Below are 14914 nucleotides of genomic sequence, written 5' to 3'. Positions count from 1 at the left end.
CACTATCTCTGCCTCTCTGTCTCTCTGTACTCAAATGCCCCTCAGCTACATCCCCCGATCACTAATTCTATCTCTTAGCAGACCCCGCTCTAGAGAATAAAATGATTAATCACTCTAGTGTATTCTCCAAGTGACCCTCAAGCCTCCTCTTATACTTTTCCTATTGACATATCAACGGCCGAGATTAAGTCCCTAATCAACGGCTAAGATTAGATCTAGCTTGATCCATGTCTTTTGGACCACTCTAACACAGATTCATATTAATACACATTAATATTTTATTTTCCCGAACTTTCGACTTAGGGATTCCATTAAAAATATTAATTATTTAATGTCTCTTGAATTGTTTAAAATCTGCCCAAACCCTTTCTGGGTATTGGAGATCTCATGTGCCCCAACCTCTCCACCAAATTTCGTGGCTAGAGCACATCCGATGCTACCCCAAATCAACACTCTTCTAGCCCTCCTAACCCTTCGCTCTACCAACCAGACTTCCTCGCATAAATCTGTCTTCAAAATAGACCCAAAACCGAAATGTTTCTTTGGTGATGAGGGAAGATTGAACCATTCCCTAACTTTGCATGTGTGGCAGACTTCTGCAGCTATGGAAGGGCTTCTCTGCGGTCATGAACAGATTTCTACTGCGGGTGCATTTCCTCGCTCTATTAGACAGATTCCTTCGCTTGGAATGAGACCCAATAGACTTCGTGATATAGGAGATGAACCCAAGTCAAGTTGTGTATCCGAATTGGAATGAGGGGAGGCCTATTTATAGTGTATAAGGCCTTCTTATGACCTGTTTCTTAGCTTACTTGAAGCCGACATGATCATCTATTATAAATATAATATATATGTCGAAAATATATTATTTCTTTTGCATTTGTTTGGAGGGATCATTTAGTAGCTCTTTTGATCTTGCCTTTGAAGGAGTTTTTGCCACATGATTCTACCCTTGATCTTGGAGTCATACTTGTACATTTCAAGTGTAAACATTAATGACACAACCTATTACCTAGAGCTCATAATGAGAGCTACAAAGACAAATACATTTTTTATCATGAATCCCATGATTCAAATTTACAAAATATTTTGCTAGATACAATTTACATCATTTGTATTGGCTTGTGGCATTATGAAGACCAATCCTAGTTACACTTTCTTCAACAGGACGTAATTTGACATTTTCAAGACAAAATAAATTTTCTTTTACAATTTACAATGTGTCCATAGGGTCTTCCATATATGACAAAGACTCTTAAACCTAGGACAAACCCTAGAAGCACTCAATGGGTGCTTGACCTATAAAATAAAAGATCTTGAGCATGAAACCCATGCTTCAATAATAATAATAACTTCTTTTTCATTTTATATATACACGAATACAATTCATACTAATGAAGACCAAACCTAGTTACACATTTTTCAACACCCCCTAGTGGAGTTTTGCCTTGGTCTCTGGCCCAAATCCTGGTGTCTCTATTGTGTATGCTTTTCTTTTGTTGTTTACTGTTTCAATGCATTGCTGATGTTATTGTTCTCTTTACATAGTTGGTAATGATGATCTGATATTATGGGATTAATGTAATATGAAAATGTTGAAAGAGTTTAAAATCGCAATAACCTACAATAGAGAACAATCTAGCCCTAAAAATTAATAACCCCTAGTTCTTTCAAACTGCTCTTTAGTGCCACCCCATCTCTGATACCATGTTAATTTTTCAAGGGCCATGCTAGAACAATTCTCTTATACAAATAACACAATCATTATCAGCATTACCATTATTATCATTAAGCAGTAATATGAAAATTCATTCATAAGCAGGAAAGAGCAGTAGTAAATTGCAGTAGAAACAAAAGAAATAAACAAGAAACCATGAGACAAGAGACAAAAAAATTAGGCCGGAAGCCAGGGCAAAACCCACAACGGGAAAACCCAGAAACTCGTCCTTATATGTGAGAGAGAGAGAGTTCAATGTACATCAATACATCAGAAGCAAAATCAAGAGAATAACCAAACGAGTAACCAAGAGCAATAGAAACCGTTCCCTTTGAAATCCGTTCCTCTATTCTTCTGCCTCCTTCGCTAGATCAGAGATACACAACACAAGTTCGATGATCAAATGGAGGACGTCTCTCCTTTATATACACTTCCAAGGGGGGGTCAATTAGGTGCCTCTTAGGCCCCAGCCGACCAATAAAAAAGGAGGCCGACTTAAATTTATTATTTGGAGGGAAATAATAAATTCAAATTTGCAATTTAATTTTTTTTCTCTCTTTTATTTTTCATCAAAGGAAATGTCGACCATGGCCACAATTTTCAACAGTGCAGGCATGACTAGGGAACCTAAAGAGATGAACACAAGACAGAGGAAATCAAACTGAGAAACAAGATATAGAAAGGAAGAAAGGAAGCCGAAGAGCCATGCAGGTAGACGAGTTGGAAAATGAAAAGTACGAATAATAAATAGTTAGATTGGACTGTAGGGACAAACGTGAAAGTCAGATTATAGACCAGGATATGTCATCTGCGAGAGTTCAGAAGCCCAAAGAAAATGTAAATTATGTACTCTTGAAAATTTACATTAATAAGTAGTGACATTGCTCCAATACCTTTGAACTTGATTCTAATTCGTGTGAATGCTTGTGATATTGTTAGTGAATGGTTAACACAATCTCTATGTGACAGTTAACTTGCAGGTTGGTACATATGGAGGTTATTTAAATGGGAACACTATGCCCAGGATAAATCAGAAAGCCAATGCAAAAAAATTGTAGATGGTGGAGTTATGAGTATTAAAAACCAGCAAAACAGAAGCTGGGATTGTACACTTCGCTTTCTATCCTTGAGGCCTTGAGATTGAATGAATAACATAGAAGGATTGCCAAATACTAGCCAAGGAAGTGACTGTGCTAATCATTGTGGATAGTTTTAGTAAGATGGTAATTTTAAATCATGCAAGAAATCTCTTCTTCACTCACGTATGGCTACCTTTTGAGTTTCCTCCTCTTATTTATGACAGATTATAGATGTTTGAGCAGTTATTGGATTATGCAGATATTAGACTATCTATGGACAATGACAGATGCAAAGTGAACGGAAGTACAACCTTCCATCAGAAAAAAGATGGACACTTTGTCATGAACTGAAGAATGGTACACTTGCTCTGCAGCTACACAGATAAACATCTCAATGCCTGGGATGACAACTAAACATATTGATATATTTAGGAAACACATTCTAGAAGATTGTGATTGAGTAGATGCCCTTAATGCCATTGTAGGTTCAAAACTTTTCTCGCTGGATCCACGTGCCTTTCATTCCAAAAGGTCAGAATGTATCAATTTATCAAAGCATGCCAACATGCTAGAAAAAAAGGAATGACCGCTTTATAGAACAATTCAAATCCAAAAAAGAAATCCACTTTGCAGTGAAATGTCTTTTTATTCATAAATAAATCCCCATAAAAAGGAGACAGCAACCATTTTCTCGAGCAGATATCGACACCACAAAAAGATGAATATGTTTGTCTGAGTTCATTATAGACAAATGCTAGATATTCATGATTGTCACACAACTATTTATTCTCTTAAAGTGGAGACTTCTAACCCATAAAATGCCATTATGACAGATCAATTCATAAAAGAAAAAACACAGTCAAACCTTCTAATTGCTATCAAAGTAAAAAACAAATAAGGTGGACTTCAATTCAATTCCAGTATTACTATTTACTTACATATAGATCTTCTTCATAAGTAAACTGCAATTATTATGGCTAAGACTTGAATCGATACCGTTTGTTATTTTATGCATTATGGCCGAGAGTTGCTGCCTCACATCTTTGGAAAACATCATAGATCTCACCTACAAAGATAAAGAATTCAATTGTTGTGTTTCGTCAAAATTTTGACAAAAGCATATAATTTATCTAATAAACATTGTAGACAGTAAATATAAACAAAACTTTTATCATGTATACTCTGGTAAAAAGATGCAGCCATGTTGCCTTTAAAAATGAGAAATTGAAATTCAAGTCATATTAGCACCCATGAATGATTTAAATAGGTAAATGAACTGAAGTGCATCAGCCAGAGAAAATGACCAATAGAAGCACTCAATAAGGTGAACCACAAGGCTCCAACAATGCACAAATGAATTTAAGTACAAAAGGGGATTAAAAATAGTCCCCTGAGGGAGCTCACTATGCAAGCCCATGAAAATATAAAGCAAGAGTACAAGGTCTGTAATATTCCTAATTAGCGATGGCTAATTGGGATATTCGATTTTGCTCAATTTTGCCTTGTATAGCTGTTTACAAATAAAAAGGTGAGGAGAGGGGTACATACTCACTTCATCAATAAAGACACTCCCTAGTAGTACAACGTTGTAACTTAAAAGGTGAGCCAAGGGGGGCCAAAGAACCACGTAGAGGAGGGGCCCACGTAGACACATGGAGTGACTGCGCAGATGGTGAGAAACACGTGGCAAGAGGAAAGCTACGTTGGAGGAGGTGAGCCTTGGGATTGAGAGAGGCCAATGCTATAAAGGAGAGAGGAGCCTCCTCATTTTGGCATTCGATTATGTGCATTTGAGCTAGTCACTTCGACTTAGAGCACGCTCGCTGTTTAGCTAGTCTGCAGCATTGTTTAGTGCATTGAGTGTCTCCGTTTGGAGATCTCACCCTTAGCCCCGGGGGACTTCGAGTGCCTGCTCAGGCAAGGTATTTCCATCAGTATTTTTGCAATAGTTTCATCAGTATTTTGGCAGGAGGATTGAGCATCTTGGATGACTGCGCAGTCTTGAGAGGGATGACGCAGTTCTTTCTAGCAGAAGTTTTGGATTGAGGTTTTGCAGGTGGATTTGTGCTAGGAGGTTGAGCAGGGGATCAGCCCTTGCATATTGGAGGATTTTGGCTGAGTTTCAGGCAGAGTTGTGGTGGGTTTATTTCAATGGCAGCGCAAAGCCTTAAGGGATTGTGTGGGTCCTCAAGGGGGCGATTTTCGGGGCTCGGCCATTTCAGAAAAGCTTTTTGGGTTTTTCTGGGTTTTCTGAGTAGAATTTGATTCCAGAGTTTCAGCATTTTCTGAGGAGGGGAATAGCCCCAAATCCTCATTTGATTTCTGGCAGCAGCAGTAGCACGACAATTCTCCAGCAGCTTGGACGCAGTTCAGAGAGAGGCCATTCCTTTACTATTCTGAGTGTATTTCTTCACTTGCCTTGTGCAAGTCGAGGTGCCACCTTTCTGATCACCTCCTGTACTCATTCTATTACTCAGTATAATAAAATGGCTTAGCATTTCTCTCTGCATTTCTTGAGTATCTGCTTATGGTTATATTGTTATATGTTGCACCATTGTTATTTTTATCTCTTTGAGCTTCCCGACTACTATACCACTTGTGTGTTTTCTCCTATACTCTTAGACAGAGTCTGGAAAGGGCCAGGTAGCCTCCAGATCTCATCCTCTTTTTAGAGGCGACATATCTGGTAAATGCCCTCCCAGTCCATCTCTGGTTGGAGTTTGCTTGTGTTTGAGGAATATTCCTGATAAGGGATATTATAGTGGTATCAGAGCATAGATCTGGCTCAGCCTGTGGAGCTAGCAATCTATGACACTGGGGGAAAATCCCTACATTTGTTACAGAGGTAGGAGATACAGAGACACTGGGCGTAGGTTGGAGAACACTTACGGAGAGGGAGACTATGTTCCGGTGGTGGACGCAGAACAGGAGGAGCCTGTGGTGGACGCAGAACAGAAGGAGCCTGTGGTGGACGCAGAGCAGGAGGATCCAATGGCAAATGATGATGAGAAGAGGTTTGCAAACATGCTCCTCAAATCAGTACAGGATCTGTCAAGGCATATTGAGGTGATGGGGCAGAGATTCACCGCAGTAGAGGCTAGACAGCGTGAGAACCCATGGGTTTTCCAGGTTGGTGAGGGATTGGGTGCATCCCACCTTTTGACAGAGCAGCGTGATACTACTCAGCAGGTGGCCTCACATGCCCCTACACGCTCTACCATGCCCACGTTCTTAGGCGCAGACACGGGGGTCGAAGCCCAGCAGGAGGCAGAGCCCGGTCATATGGGCGATTATTTTGCAGAATACCAGGCCTATGGGCAGGAGTTCAGGGAGGCTCTCTCATTCAGAGACTTTGTTCAGTTCCAGCGGGATAGTAGACCCCGCGACCATCACAGAGGGTACCGGCAATATCATGATGGTGACACCCACCATGGAGCTAGTAGATTCCACTTGCCCATGTTTGATGGTTCATCAAACAGTTCGGCAAAGTCTTGGGTGGAGAAGCTGGACATTTACTTCCAGCTTAACCAGATGTCGGAGACGAAGGCCATCAAGGTGGAGACATTACATTTGGATGGTGAGGCCCAGGATTGGTGGTTCCATGGGATGGTTACACTCGGACACTCCACAGTGACGACATATGCCAAGTTCACCAGGAGATTAATGGAGAGGTTTGACCGGAGGGATCCGGAACAACACTTTGTGGAGCTGACAAGGCTCAAACAGACTAGGAGCCCAAAGACCTACATTTCATATTTCTTGAGGGTTTCAGTGATGGTGCCAGATCTGTCCGCAGCACGGAGGATTTACATGTATGTTAACTGGTTAGCAGAGCCACTTCGGGGTCTAGTCAGATCCCCTAGACCAACCACCCTTCAGGATGCTATTAGCAGGACCCGGGACTTACGGGATGTCTTACCCAGGACTCGGACACCTTACCCCCAGCGACAAGCTTTCCAGCCTAAGGGGAAGGATGTGAGGATTCCGCCTCTGAAGGGGAATCCAGGATGAGAACAGATTGATGATGATGCCAGGAGGGAGTTGAAGAAGAAGCGGTTGTGCTTCACCTGTCCAGAGGCGTGGGCACCGGGACATAGATGTGCTGCTATCAAAGCACATTCTATTGAGGTCTTCTCCGAGAGCAGCGGGGAAGAGGATGAGGAAGATGATGTGGAGGCAGGAGGTAGTCATGCTGCACAGGATCGTTTTCCACCTCCACCACCAGCAGCGGGTGGTGCAGCTTTTGCACCTACCGGAGAAGCCCTTGCAGCATTGCGAGGAGTTCCCGGGTATTTGACGATGCACATACGGGGGACAGTACGTGGCCAGCGAATGTCAGTTTTGGTTGACAGTGGGGCAACCCACAACTTCATCGATGCACAGATGGTTGAGCGGAGAGGTATACAGACAGAGAGCTTCGATGGGTTTTCAACTTTGGTCCCAGGAGATCAGACCATGGTGTGTGCACATTATGTACCAGAGTTATCCGTGACGATGGGCACTTACACATTGACTGACCACCTTTTTGTGGTCGATATTCCGGACACCAACATGATATTGGGTGTTCAGTGGCTCATCATTCTAGGGAAGGTCACGACAGATTGGAAGACCCTAGAGATGGAGTGGGATGATGAGAACACAAGGAGGCATGAGAAGATACGGGGACAACATACATATCTGCCTCAGACTGTTTCGGCTCATCGGATGGAGGCAGTCTTCCGGAAGGGAGACATAGAGTGGGCAGTAGAGCTGCGTGCATATGAGACAGGGACTACAGGGCAAATAGTGCACCCGGAGATACAGTCCATCCTTGACCGGTATGCCATAGTATTTGGGGAGATTCCGCCGAGACAGCCACCGGACCGGGGGTTTGAACACACTATTGAGCTTGAGCAGGGCATACAGGCAGTGATTACTACCCCCCATAGGCATCCCAAGGCCTATCGGGATGAGATTGAGCATGCCATTCAGGGGTTGCTGGCTCTTGGGCACATTCGGCTGAGCACGAGTCCTTTTGCTTCTTCCGTGGTGTTGGTGAAGAAGAAGGACGGCACCTTGAGGATGTGCATTGACTACAGGGCCCTGAACAAGAAGACCCTGAAGAATAGATACCCCATACCCAGGATCGATGAGTTGATGGACGAGTTGAGAGGAGCATGGTTCTTCTCAAAGATTGATTTGAGATCTGGGTACCATCAGATTCGTGTGAGGGAGCAAGACATTCCCAAGACCGCCTTCAGGTGTCACTATGGGCACTTTGAGTTTTTGGTGATGCCCTTCGGGCTAACCAACGCCCTAGCTACATTCCAGTCTTGCATGAATCACATCTTCTGCAGTCACTTAAGGAAGTTTGTGTTGGTGTTCTTTGATGATATCCTCATTTACAGCAGGACTTGGGAGGAGCATCTCCAGCACATTGAGACAGTATTGTGCATCTTGGAGGAGCAGTAGTTCTATGCCAAGCTCTCCAAATGTGAGTTCGGGTTGACGGAGATGTTATACTTGGGACACATCATAGGAGTGGACGGAGTGAGGGTCCATGAGGAGAAGATTAGGGCCATCAGAGATTGGTCGGAGCCGAGAAACGTGACGGAACTTCGAGGATTCATTGGCATTTGTACTTACTACCAGAAGTTTGTCAAGGGTTTCTCACAGCTTGCTGCACCCCTGACAGATTTGATGAGGAAGGGGGCATTCAGTTGGTCGGATACAGCGCAGCGAGCCTTCGACAGGCTCAAGGAGGTTATGAGCAGCTGCCCAGTGCTTGTGTTGTCGGATTTCACGCAGCCATTTGTTTTGGAGTGTGATGCGTCAGGAGAGGGAATCGACGCAGTGTTGATGCAGGGAGGTCACCCTATAGCCTTTGAGAGCCGGAAGCTCCTTCCGCACGAGAGGTTGTATTCTATATACGACAAGGAGATGCTGGATATCATGCATGCATTGGCTAAGTACCGGCAGTATTTGGTGGGTAACAGGTTCAGGGTGAGGGCTAATCACAACAACCTCAAGTTCTTTTTGGAGCAGAAGCAGCTACAGGAGAGGCAGCAGAAGTGGATCAGCAAGATCCAAGCATATGACTTTGACATCAAGTATGTCAAGGGTAAGAACAACGTGGTAGCATATGCCCTTTCACGTAGGCCAGCCACGTTCTCTCTTATGAGCTTGGACGCAGACTGGAGGACTCGACTCTTAGTAGAATACTCCAAGGACAAATTTGCATGTGAGGTTCTGGATGGGCAGGTGGCGGATGATAGGTATAGGGTGGTCGATGAGATCATCTACTACAGGGACCGGATCTTCTTGACTATGGGGTCTCAACTCAAGAAGAGGATACTTCAGGCGTCACATGATTCACCATTGGCAGGTCATCAGGGGTTTACCAAAACCTACAAGGCCATTAGAAAGAGGTTCTCATGGAAGGGCCTCAAGGAGGATGTACTCCAGCATGTCCGGGAGTGCGATGTTTGGCAGAGGAACAAGGAGGAGATGAGCCATCCCGCAGGATTATTGCAGCCTCTTCCCATTCCGGAGGGGAAATGGGAGAGTATTTTGATGGACTTCATCACAGGGTTGCCCATGGTGCAGGGCAAGGATTGTATCTTTATCGTCGTTGATCGACTGACAAAGTACGCACATTTTTTCGCCATATCCACACACTACACAGCAGCACAGGTGGCTGAGCTGTTCTTCAGAGAGGTCTTCAGACTACATGGTCTTCCTAAGACCATCATCAGTGACAGGGACAGCCGTTTCATGGGCGGGTTTTGGCAGGAGCTTTTCCGGTTGGTGGGGACGGAGTTGACACCGAGTACCAGTTATCACCCACAGACGGACGAGCAGACAAAGATAGTTAACAAGTGGCTGGAGGGCTACTTGCGTAACTATGTCAGTGGGCAACAAAGGGCACGGTTGAAGTGGCTGCATCTAGGAGAGTACTGCTACAACACTACACATCACATGTCCATCGGTATGTCACCATTCTATGCTTTGTATGGATATCATCCTTTATCTTTTGTTGACGTGATGTTTGGTGGTAGCAAGGCTCCGAGAGCCAAGATTTGGATCCAAGAGAGTCAGGATATTCTCTGAACTCTCAAGGATAATATGGCTACAACTAGAACTAGTAGAAGTTGTATGCTGACAGGGGTCGGGTGGACAGACAGTTTGAGGTAGGGGATCTGGTCCACCTACGATTACATCCATACCGACAGTCGTCACTGAAGCAGAAGGGGGCTGAGAAGCTCAAGCCCCACGTTTATGGGCCATACAGGGTGATACGCAAGTTTGGACAGGTTGCATATGAGTTCGAGCTGCCCCAAGGTAGCAAGATTCATAACATTTTTCATGTATCATGCCTAAAGAAGGCATTGGGGCAGCATGTGACAGTGACAGATGAGCTACCACCCACGGATGATGAGGGGCATTTGGTGTTATAGCCAAAGGCTATTATTGATACCAGGGAGAGGCGACTACGGAGCAGGACAGTCCGGGAATTCTTGGTGAGGTGGCAGAATTTACCGGATCAGGATGCCACTTGGGAGAGTGAGAAGATCTTGCAGCGTCCATCACTTTAGTTGCTTGAGGACAAGCAACATTTTGCCAGGGGAGACTGTAATATTCCTAATTAGCCATGGTTAATTGGAATATTCGATTTTGCTCAATTTTGCCTTGTATAGCTATTTATAAATAAAAAGGTGAGGAGAGGGGGACATACTCACTTCATCAATAAAGACGCTCCCTAGTAGCACAACATTGTAACTTAAAAGGTGAGCCAATGGGGGCCAAAGAACCACGTAGAGGAGGGGCCCACGTAGACACATGGAGTGACTGCGCAGATGGTGAGAAACACGTGGCAAGAGGAAAGCTACGTTGGAGGAGGTGAGCCTTGGGATTGAGAGAGGCCAATGCTATAAAGGAAAGAGGAGCCTCCTCATTTTGGCATTCAATTATCTACATTTGAGCTAGTCACTTCGACTTAGAGCACGCTGGCTATTTAGCTAGTCTGCAGCACTGCTTAGTGCATTGAGTGTCTCCGTTTGGAGATCTCACCCTTAGTCCCGGAGGACTTTGAATGCCTGCTCGGGCAAGGTATTTCCATCAGTATTTTTGTAGTAGTTTCATTAATATTTTGGCAGGAGGATTGAGCATCTTGGATGACTGCGCAGTCTTGAGAGGGATGACGCAATTCTTTCTGGCAGAAGTTCTGGATTAAGGTTTTGCAGGTGGATTTGTGCTGGGAGGTTGAGCAGGGGATCAGCCCTTGCATATTGGAGGATTTTGGCTGAGTTTCAGGCAGAGTTGTGGTGGGTTTATTTCAGTGGCAGCGCAAAGCCTTGAGGGATTGCGTGGGTCCTCAAGGAGGCGATTTTCGAGGGTCGGCCATTTCAGAAAAGCTTTCTAGGTTTTCTGGGTTTTCTGAGTAGAATCTGATTCCAGAGTTTTAGCTTTTTCTGAGGAGGGGAACAGCCCCAAATCCTCATTTGATTTCTAGCAATAGCAGCAGCACGACAGCTCTCCAGCAGCGTGGACGCAGTTCAGTGAAAGGCCATTCCTTTGCTATTCTGAGTGTATTTCTTCACTTGTCTTGTGCAAGTCGAGGTGCCATCTTTCTGATCACCTCCTGTACTCATTCTATTACTCAATATAATAAAATGGCTTAGCATTTCTCTTTGCATTTCTTGAGTATCTGCTTATGATTATATCGTTATATGTTGCACCATTGTTATTTTTATCTCTTTGAGCTCCTGGCTACTATAACACTTGTGTGTTTTCTCCTATACTCTTAGATAGAGTCTGGAAAGGGCCAGGTAGCCTCCAGATCTCGTCCTCTTTTCAGAGGCGACATATCTGGTAAATGCCCTCCCAGTCCATCTCTGGTTGGAGTTTGCTTGTGTTTGAAGAATATTCCTGATAAGGGATATTACAAGGTCCCATGTTCAAATCCCCTTAGATGCTTGCTTGTGGCCATGTCTTGGGGGCAGCGCGGACCACCCAGGGGTTAAAATGCTAGTGGTCCAAATTCAGCGTGTGTCACACGACTACAAGACTGACCTAGTTGTTGATTCCTCTATTCAAAAATAGTGGTTTAGAAGATACTTCATCCACAACATTAGTACCACTAGCAATACTAAAACACATGCTGATACATCCAATAATGTGAAAGAGGAAAGAGCTAGTCCTCCTCATCAATGGAAATAATAATCATAAAATTACCACCAAGTGCTTGCTCAAGAATGCCATTTGGAAAATGGCCTAGACTAATGGAGTCCTAGGGATTAACTCCGCATGGAATAAACTTGTTACTAGGAAGAGGATAAGAGGAAGTGCTCCCAACTTCCACGGTTGAAGAGCTATTGGTAGAGTTGAGAAAGTTGATAACATGTCTTGGAATTGGAAAATAGAGCCATTTTCAATATAGTTGGCCTTCCCCTATGTCTTGAATCTTACAAAATGGTTATTAGTTGTTGAGTAGCCCAAGGCCAAACGGCAATGTCCAATAGGTCTATAACTATCATCGTATATGTTCAATAGCTTCAAGTACTTTCACATTGTCAATTCTCAAAATAGAGGGAAAAGAGGGATATTCCATTGACCTATCACAATTCACATCAGAGCTCCAAAGTGGGTGATAATTGATGGTAACCCTTTCAAGAAACAGAGTTAGACTTAATAAAGTGTATTGCCAGGAAAAGTTAATGAAATAATAGGACAAAATTATAACAAATCATTGTGACGTAATAAAACATGTCCCTTATAGTAGTAATGGACCATGTCTCACATAGTTATATAGATACATACACAACATATGAATGACATTAATGTATGATAAATGCATATTTGATTATTTAGACATGCAACCAGTGTTGCACTTATTGCGATATTATTGGAATTATTGCGATAATATCGTCAAAACCAACCTCGGCGATAATATTAGTAGTGATTATCACAATAATTTTCTCTTTGGAAATTATCACGATAATTTAGGTAATTATCGTGATATTTCGAAATTATTTCCCTGTGCCTATCAATTTCAACTTATTAACATTTTTTTTCTTGACCCTTATTTTTTAAAAGTGAGTTAGGGGTTTGAGCCGTGAGGATACTCTGACTATTTCCATCAAACAAACAAGGGGAAATCTATTATTTCATTTCCCATGATTCATCTCATGAGATACATAACCTAGTAATGAATGCTAGTATTAAATTAAAGTAAAAGTGACATTTTCATTTGTCTTTCATTTTCATCCATTTAATTAAACTTTTAGCATTACCATTAATTGACTCGAGATGTTTAAGAGTGGTTTTGACCTCATTGAATTTCATATGGAGTGTTTTTGCCTTAATCCATACCTATGATTATCATGGAGAAAATAGTTAACTCCACTTGGTGTGACCTTCGGGGCAAGTTTTGAGTTGAGATTTTCACTGAATTCTCAACTCCTCCGTCTAGGCTAACTACTAGCGATGCCACGGGGGGTGGAACCTACAAATTATCTTGGCCTCAACTAATTAAAATAAGCTCTAGGAGTTAGTGAAGATGACCAAAATATAATTCACTATATAAAGCAATAAAAACAGCAATGCATATCCATGGGTTTAATGAGCATATACATCACAACTATAGAATGTAATATCCCCATTTTTAGTTTTCCCCATAGTACAGCTAGCGTGGATTTCCAAGGAAGGGGATGGCCAGATCAGTGGAGCAGGTTTATGTCATCAGGGGTCCTAGTGGAGTTTTGAGCAGTTTTCATGAGGTTCGATGGCATTCACTTGGTATATTCATCATCATGAGCAGTCCCGCACACTTTTTTTTTGGTTCCATGACTTGCTGATAATTCCCGTAAAACGGGGTTATTATTGGCATAACTTAATTAATTATGCTCGAGGTGGCATTTCGAGGAGATTAATTGATAGAACACCTCATTGCAATAGCTCATTAGAACTGGAACGAGAAGATCTACATGATTGGGATGTTGTGAAGTGACTTCCAGTGGCTGAAGAGAGTATGATGGGTACCATTTTCCTTAGTTAAAAATGACTTTAATTAGTCATTTAATTAAGGAAAATTAATTAATTAGAGGAAATGGGCCAAAAGTGACTTAAGTAAAATAAAATAAAATAAAAGGGGTCACTTAAGATAAATTCAATGGAGGAGCTTCTAGAATAATAATAGAATATAAGTATTAGGGGTTTACGCAGTGCATTATATTAGATATCTTTTTGGGATTCAACTGCGTTAAGTAAGTCATTAACGTATGACCATTTCCATGAGAGGTAGTCGTAACTGACTAATTTCTCATGATTTTTGAATTGTTCACTTAGCACTCATTGCATCAGGTGATGCTCACAGGGGTGAAGAAGTGGGATTGAAACTAGTGAAATGAATCACATAGCGTCAATCGTCACTTCTGGGGCTTGCACCCGGTAACCAGGACTTCCCGGGAGGTCACCCATCCCAGATCTCCTCTGGCTCAAGCGCGCTTAACTGTGGAGTTTTCCCCACAATCAAGCCCACTTAGCTTGCTACCCCATTTGCAAAACCTTAGCAAGTATTGTGCCTCATGAACCATTCAAGTAGAGATCCCTTCACTCTTTTTGAATTTAAGTATTAGGGGTTTACGCAGTGCATTATATTAGATATCTTTTTGGGATTCAACTGCGTTAAGTAAGTCATTAATGTATGACCATTTCCATGAGAGGCAGTCGTAACTGACTAATTTCTCATGATTTTTGAATTGTTCACTTAGCACTCATTGCATCGGGTGATGCTCACAGGGGTGAAGAAGTGGGATTGAAACTAGTGAAATGAATCACATAGCGTCAATCGTCACTTCCGGGGCTTGCATCCGGTAACCAGGACTCCCCGGGAGGTCACCCATCCCAGATCTCCTCTGGCTCAAGCGCGCTATTATGGTTCGAGGGTTTTGGGATTATCTGTGGTAATTCCACAAGGTGCCAAATTCATCTATTTGTCACAGTTATCATTCTATTGGAGAATATATATGTTACTGAAGAAACAACAGATCAATTTCGTGTAGCAGAAATGATTAGTCGTTGAAGAAAATCTTCGGGCCACTGTTATGACCTAGGTTCCATGAACATCAAGCTTATTTTG

The 14914-nt window shown here is 42.8% G+C and overlaps 1 protein-coding gene across 2 annotated transcripts in view; it reads right to left on the bottom strand.

Moving 5' to 3' along the window:
- The window catches only part of LOC149156867 (putative pre-mRNA-splicing factor ATP-dependent RNA helicase DEAH4), a 418919-nt gene that overhangs the window by 59312 nt on the left and 344693 nt on the right, over nt 1–14914 (bottom strand). For both annotated transcript variants that reach the window (XM_089438720.1, XM_089438721.1), the window contains exon 13: nt 3793–3862. In XM_089438720.1, coding sequence (XP_089294846.1) covers nt 3793–3862 — 70 coding nt within the window. The remainder of the gene's footprint in view (nt 1–3792; nt 3863–14914) is intronic.

Source organism: Pinus tabuliformis, chromosome 9 (genome assembly GCF_031772625.1).
Source record: "Pinus tabuliformis cultivar Carrire ecotype Pingquan chromosome 9, CPIR1, whole genome shotgun sequence".
In the NCBI taxonomy this organism is placed as follows: Eukaryota; Viridiplantae; Streptophyta; class Pinopsida; order Pinales; family Pinaceae; genus Pinus; species Pinus tabuliformis.
This window is presented reverse-complemented; position numbering and strand designations above follow the sequence as displayed.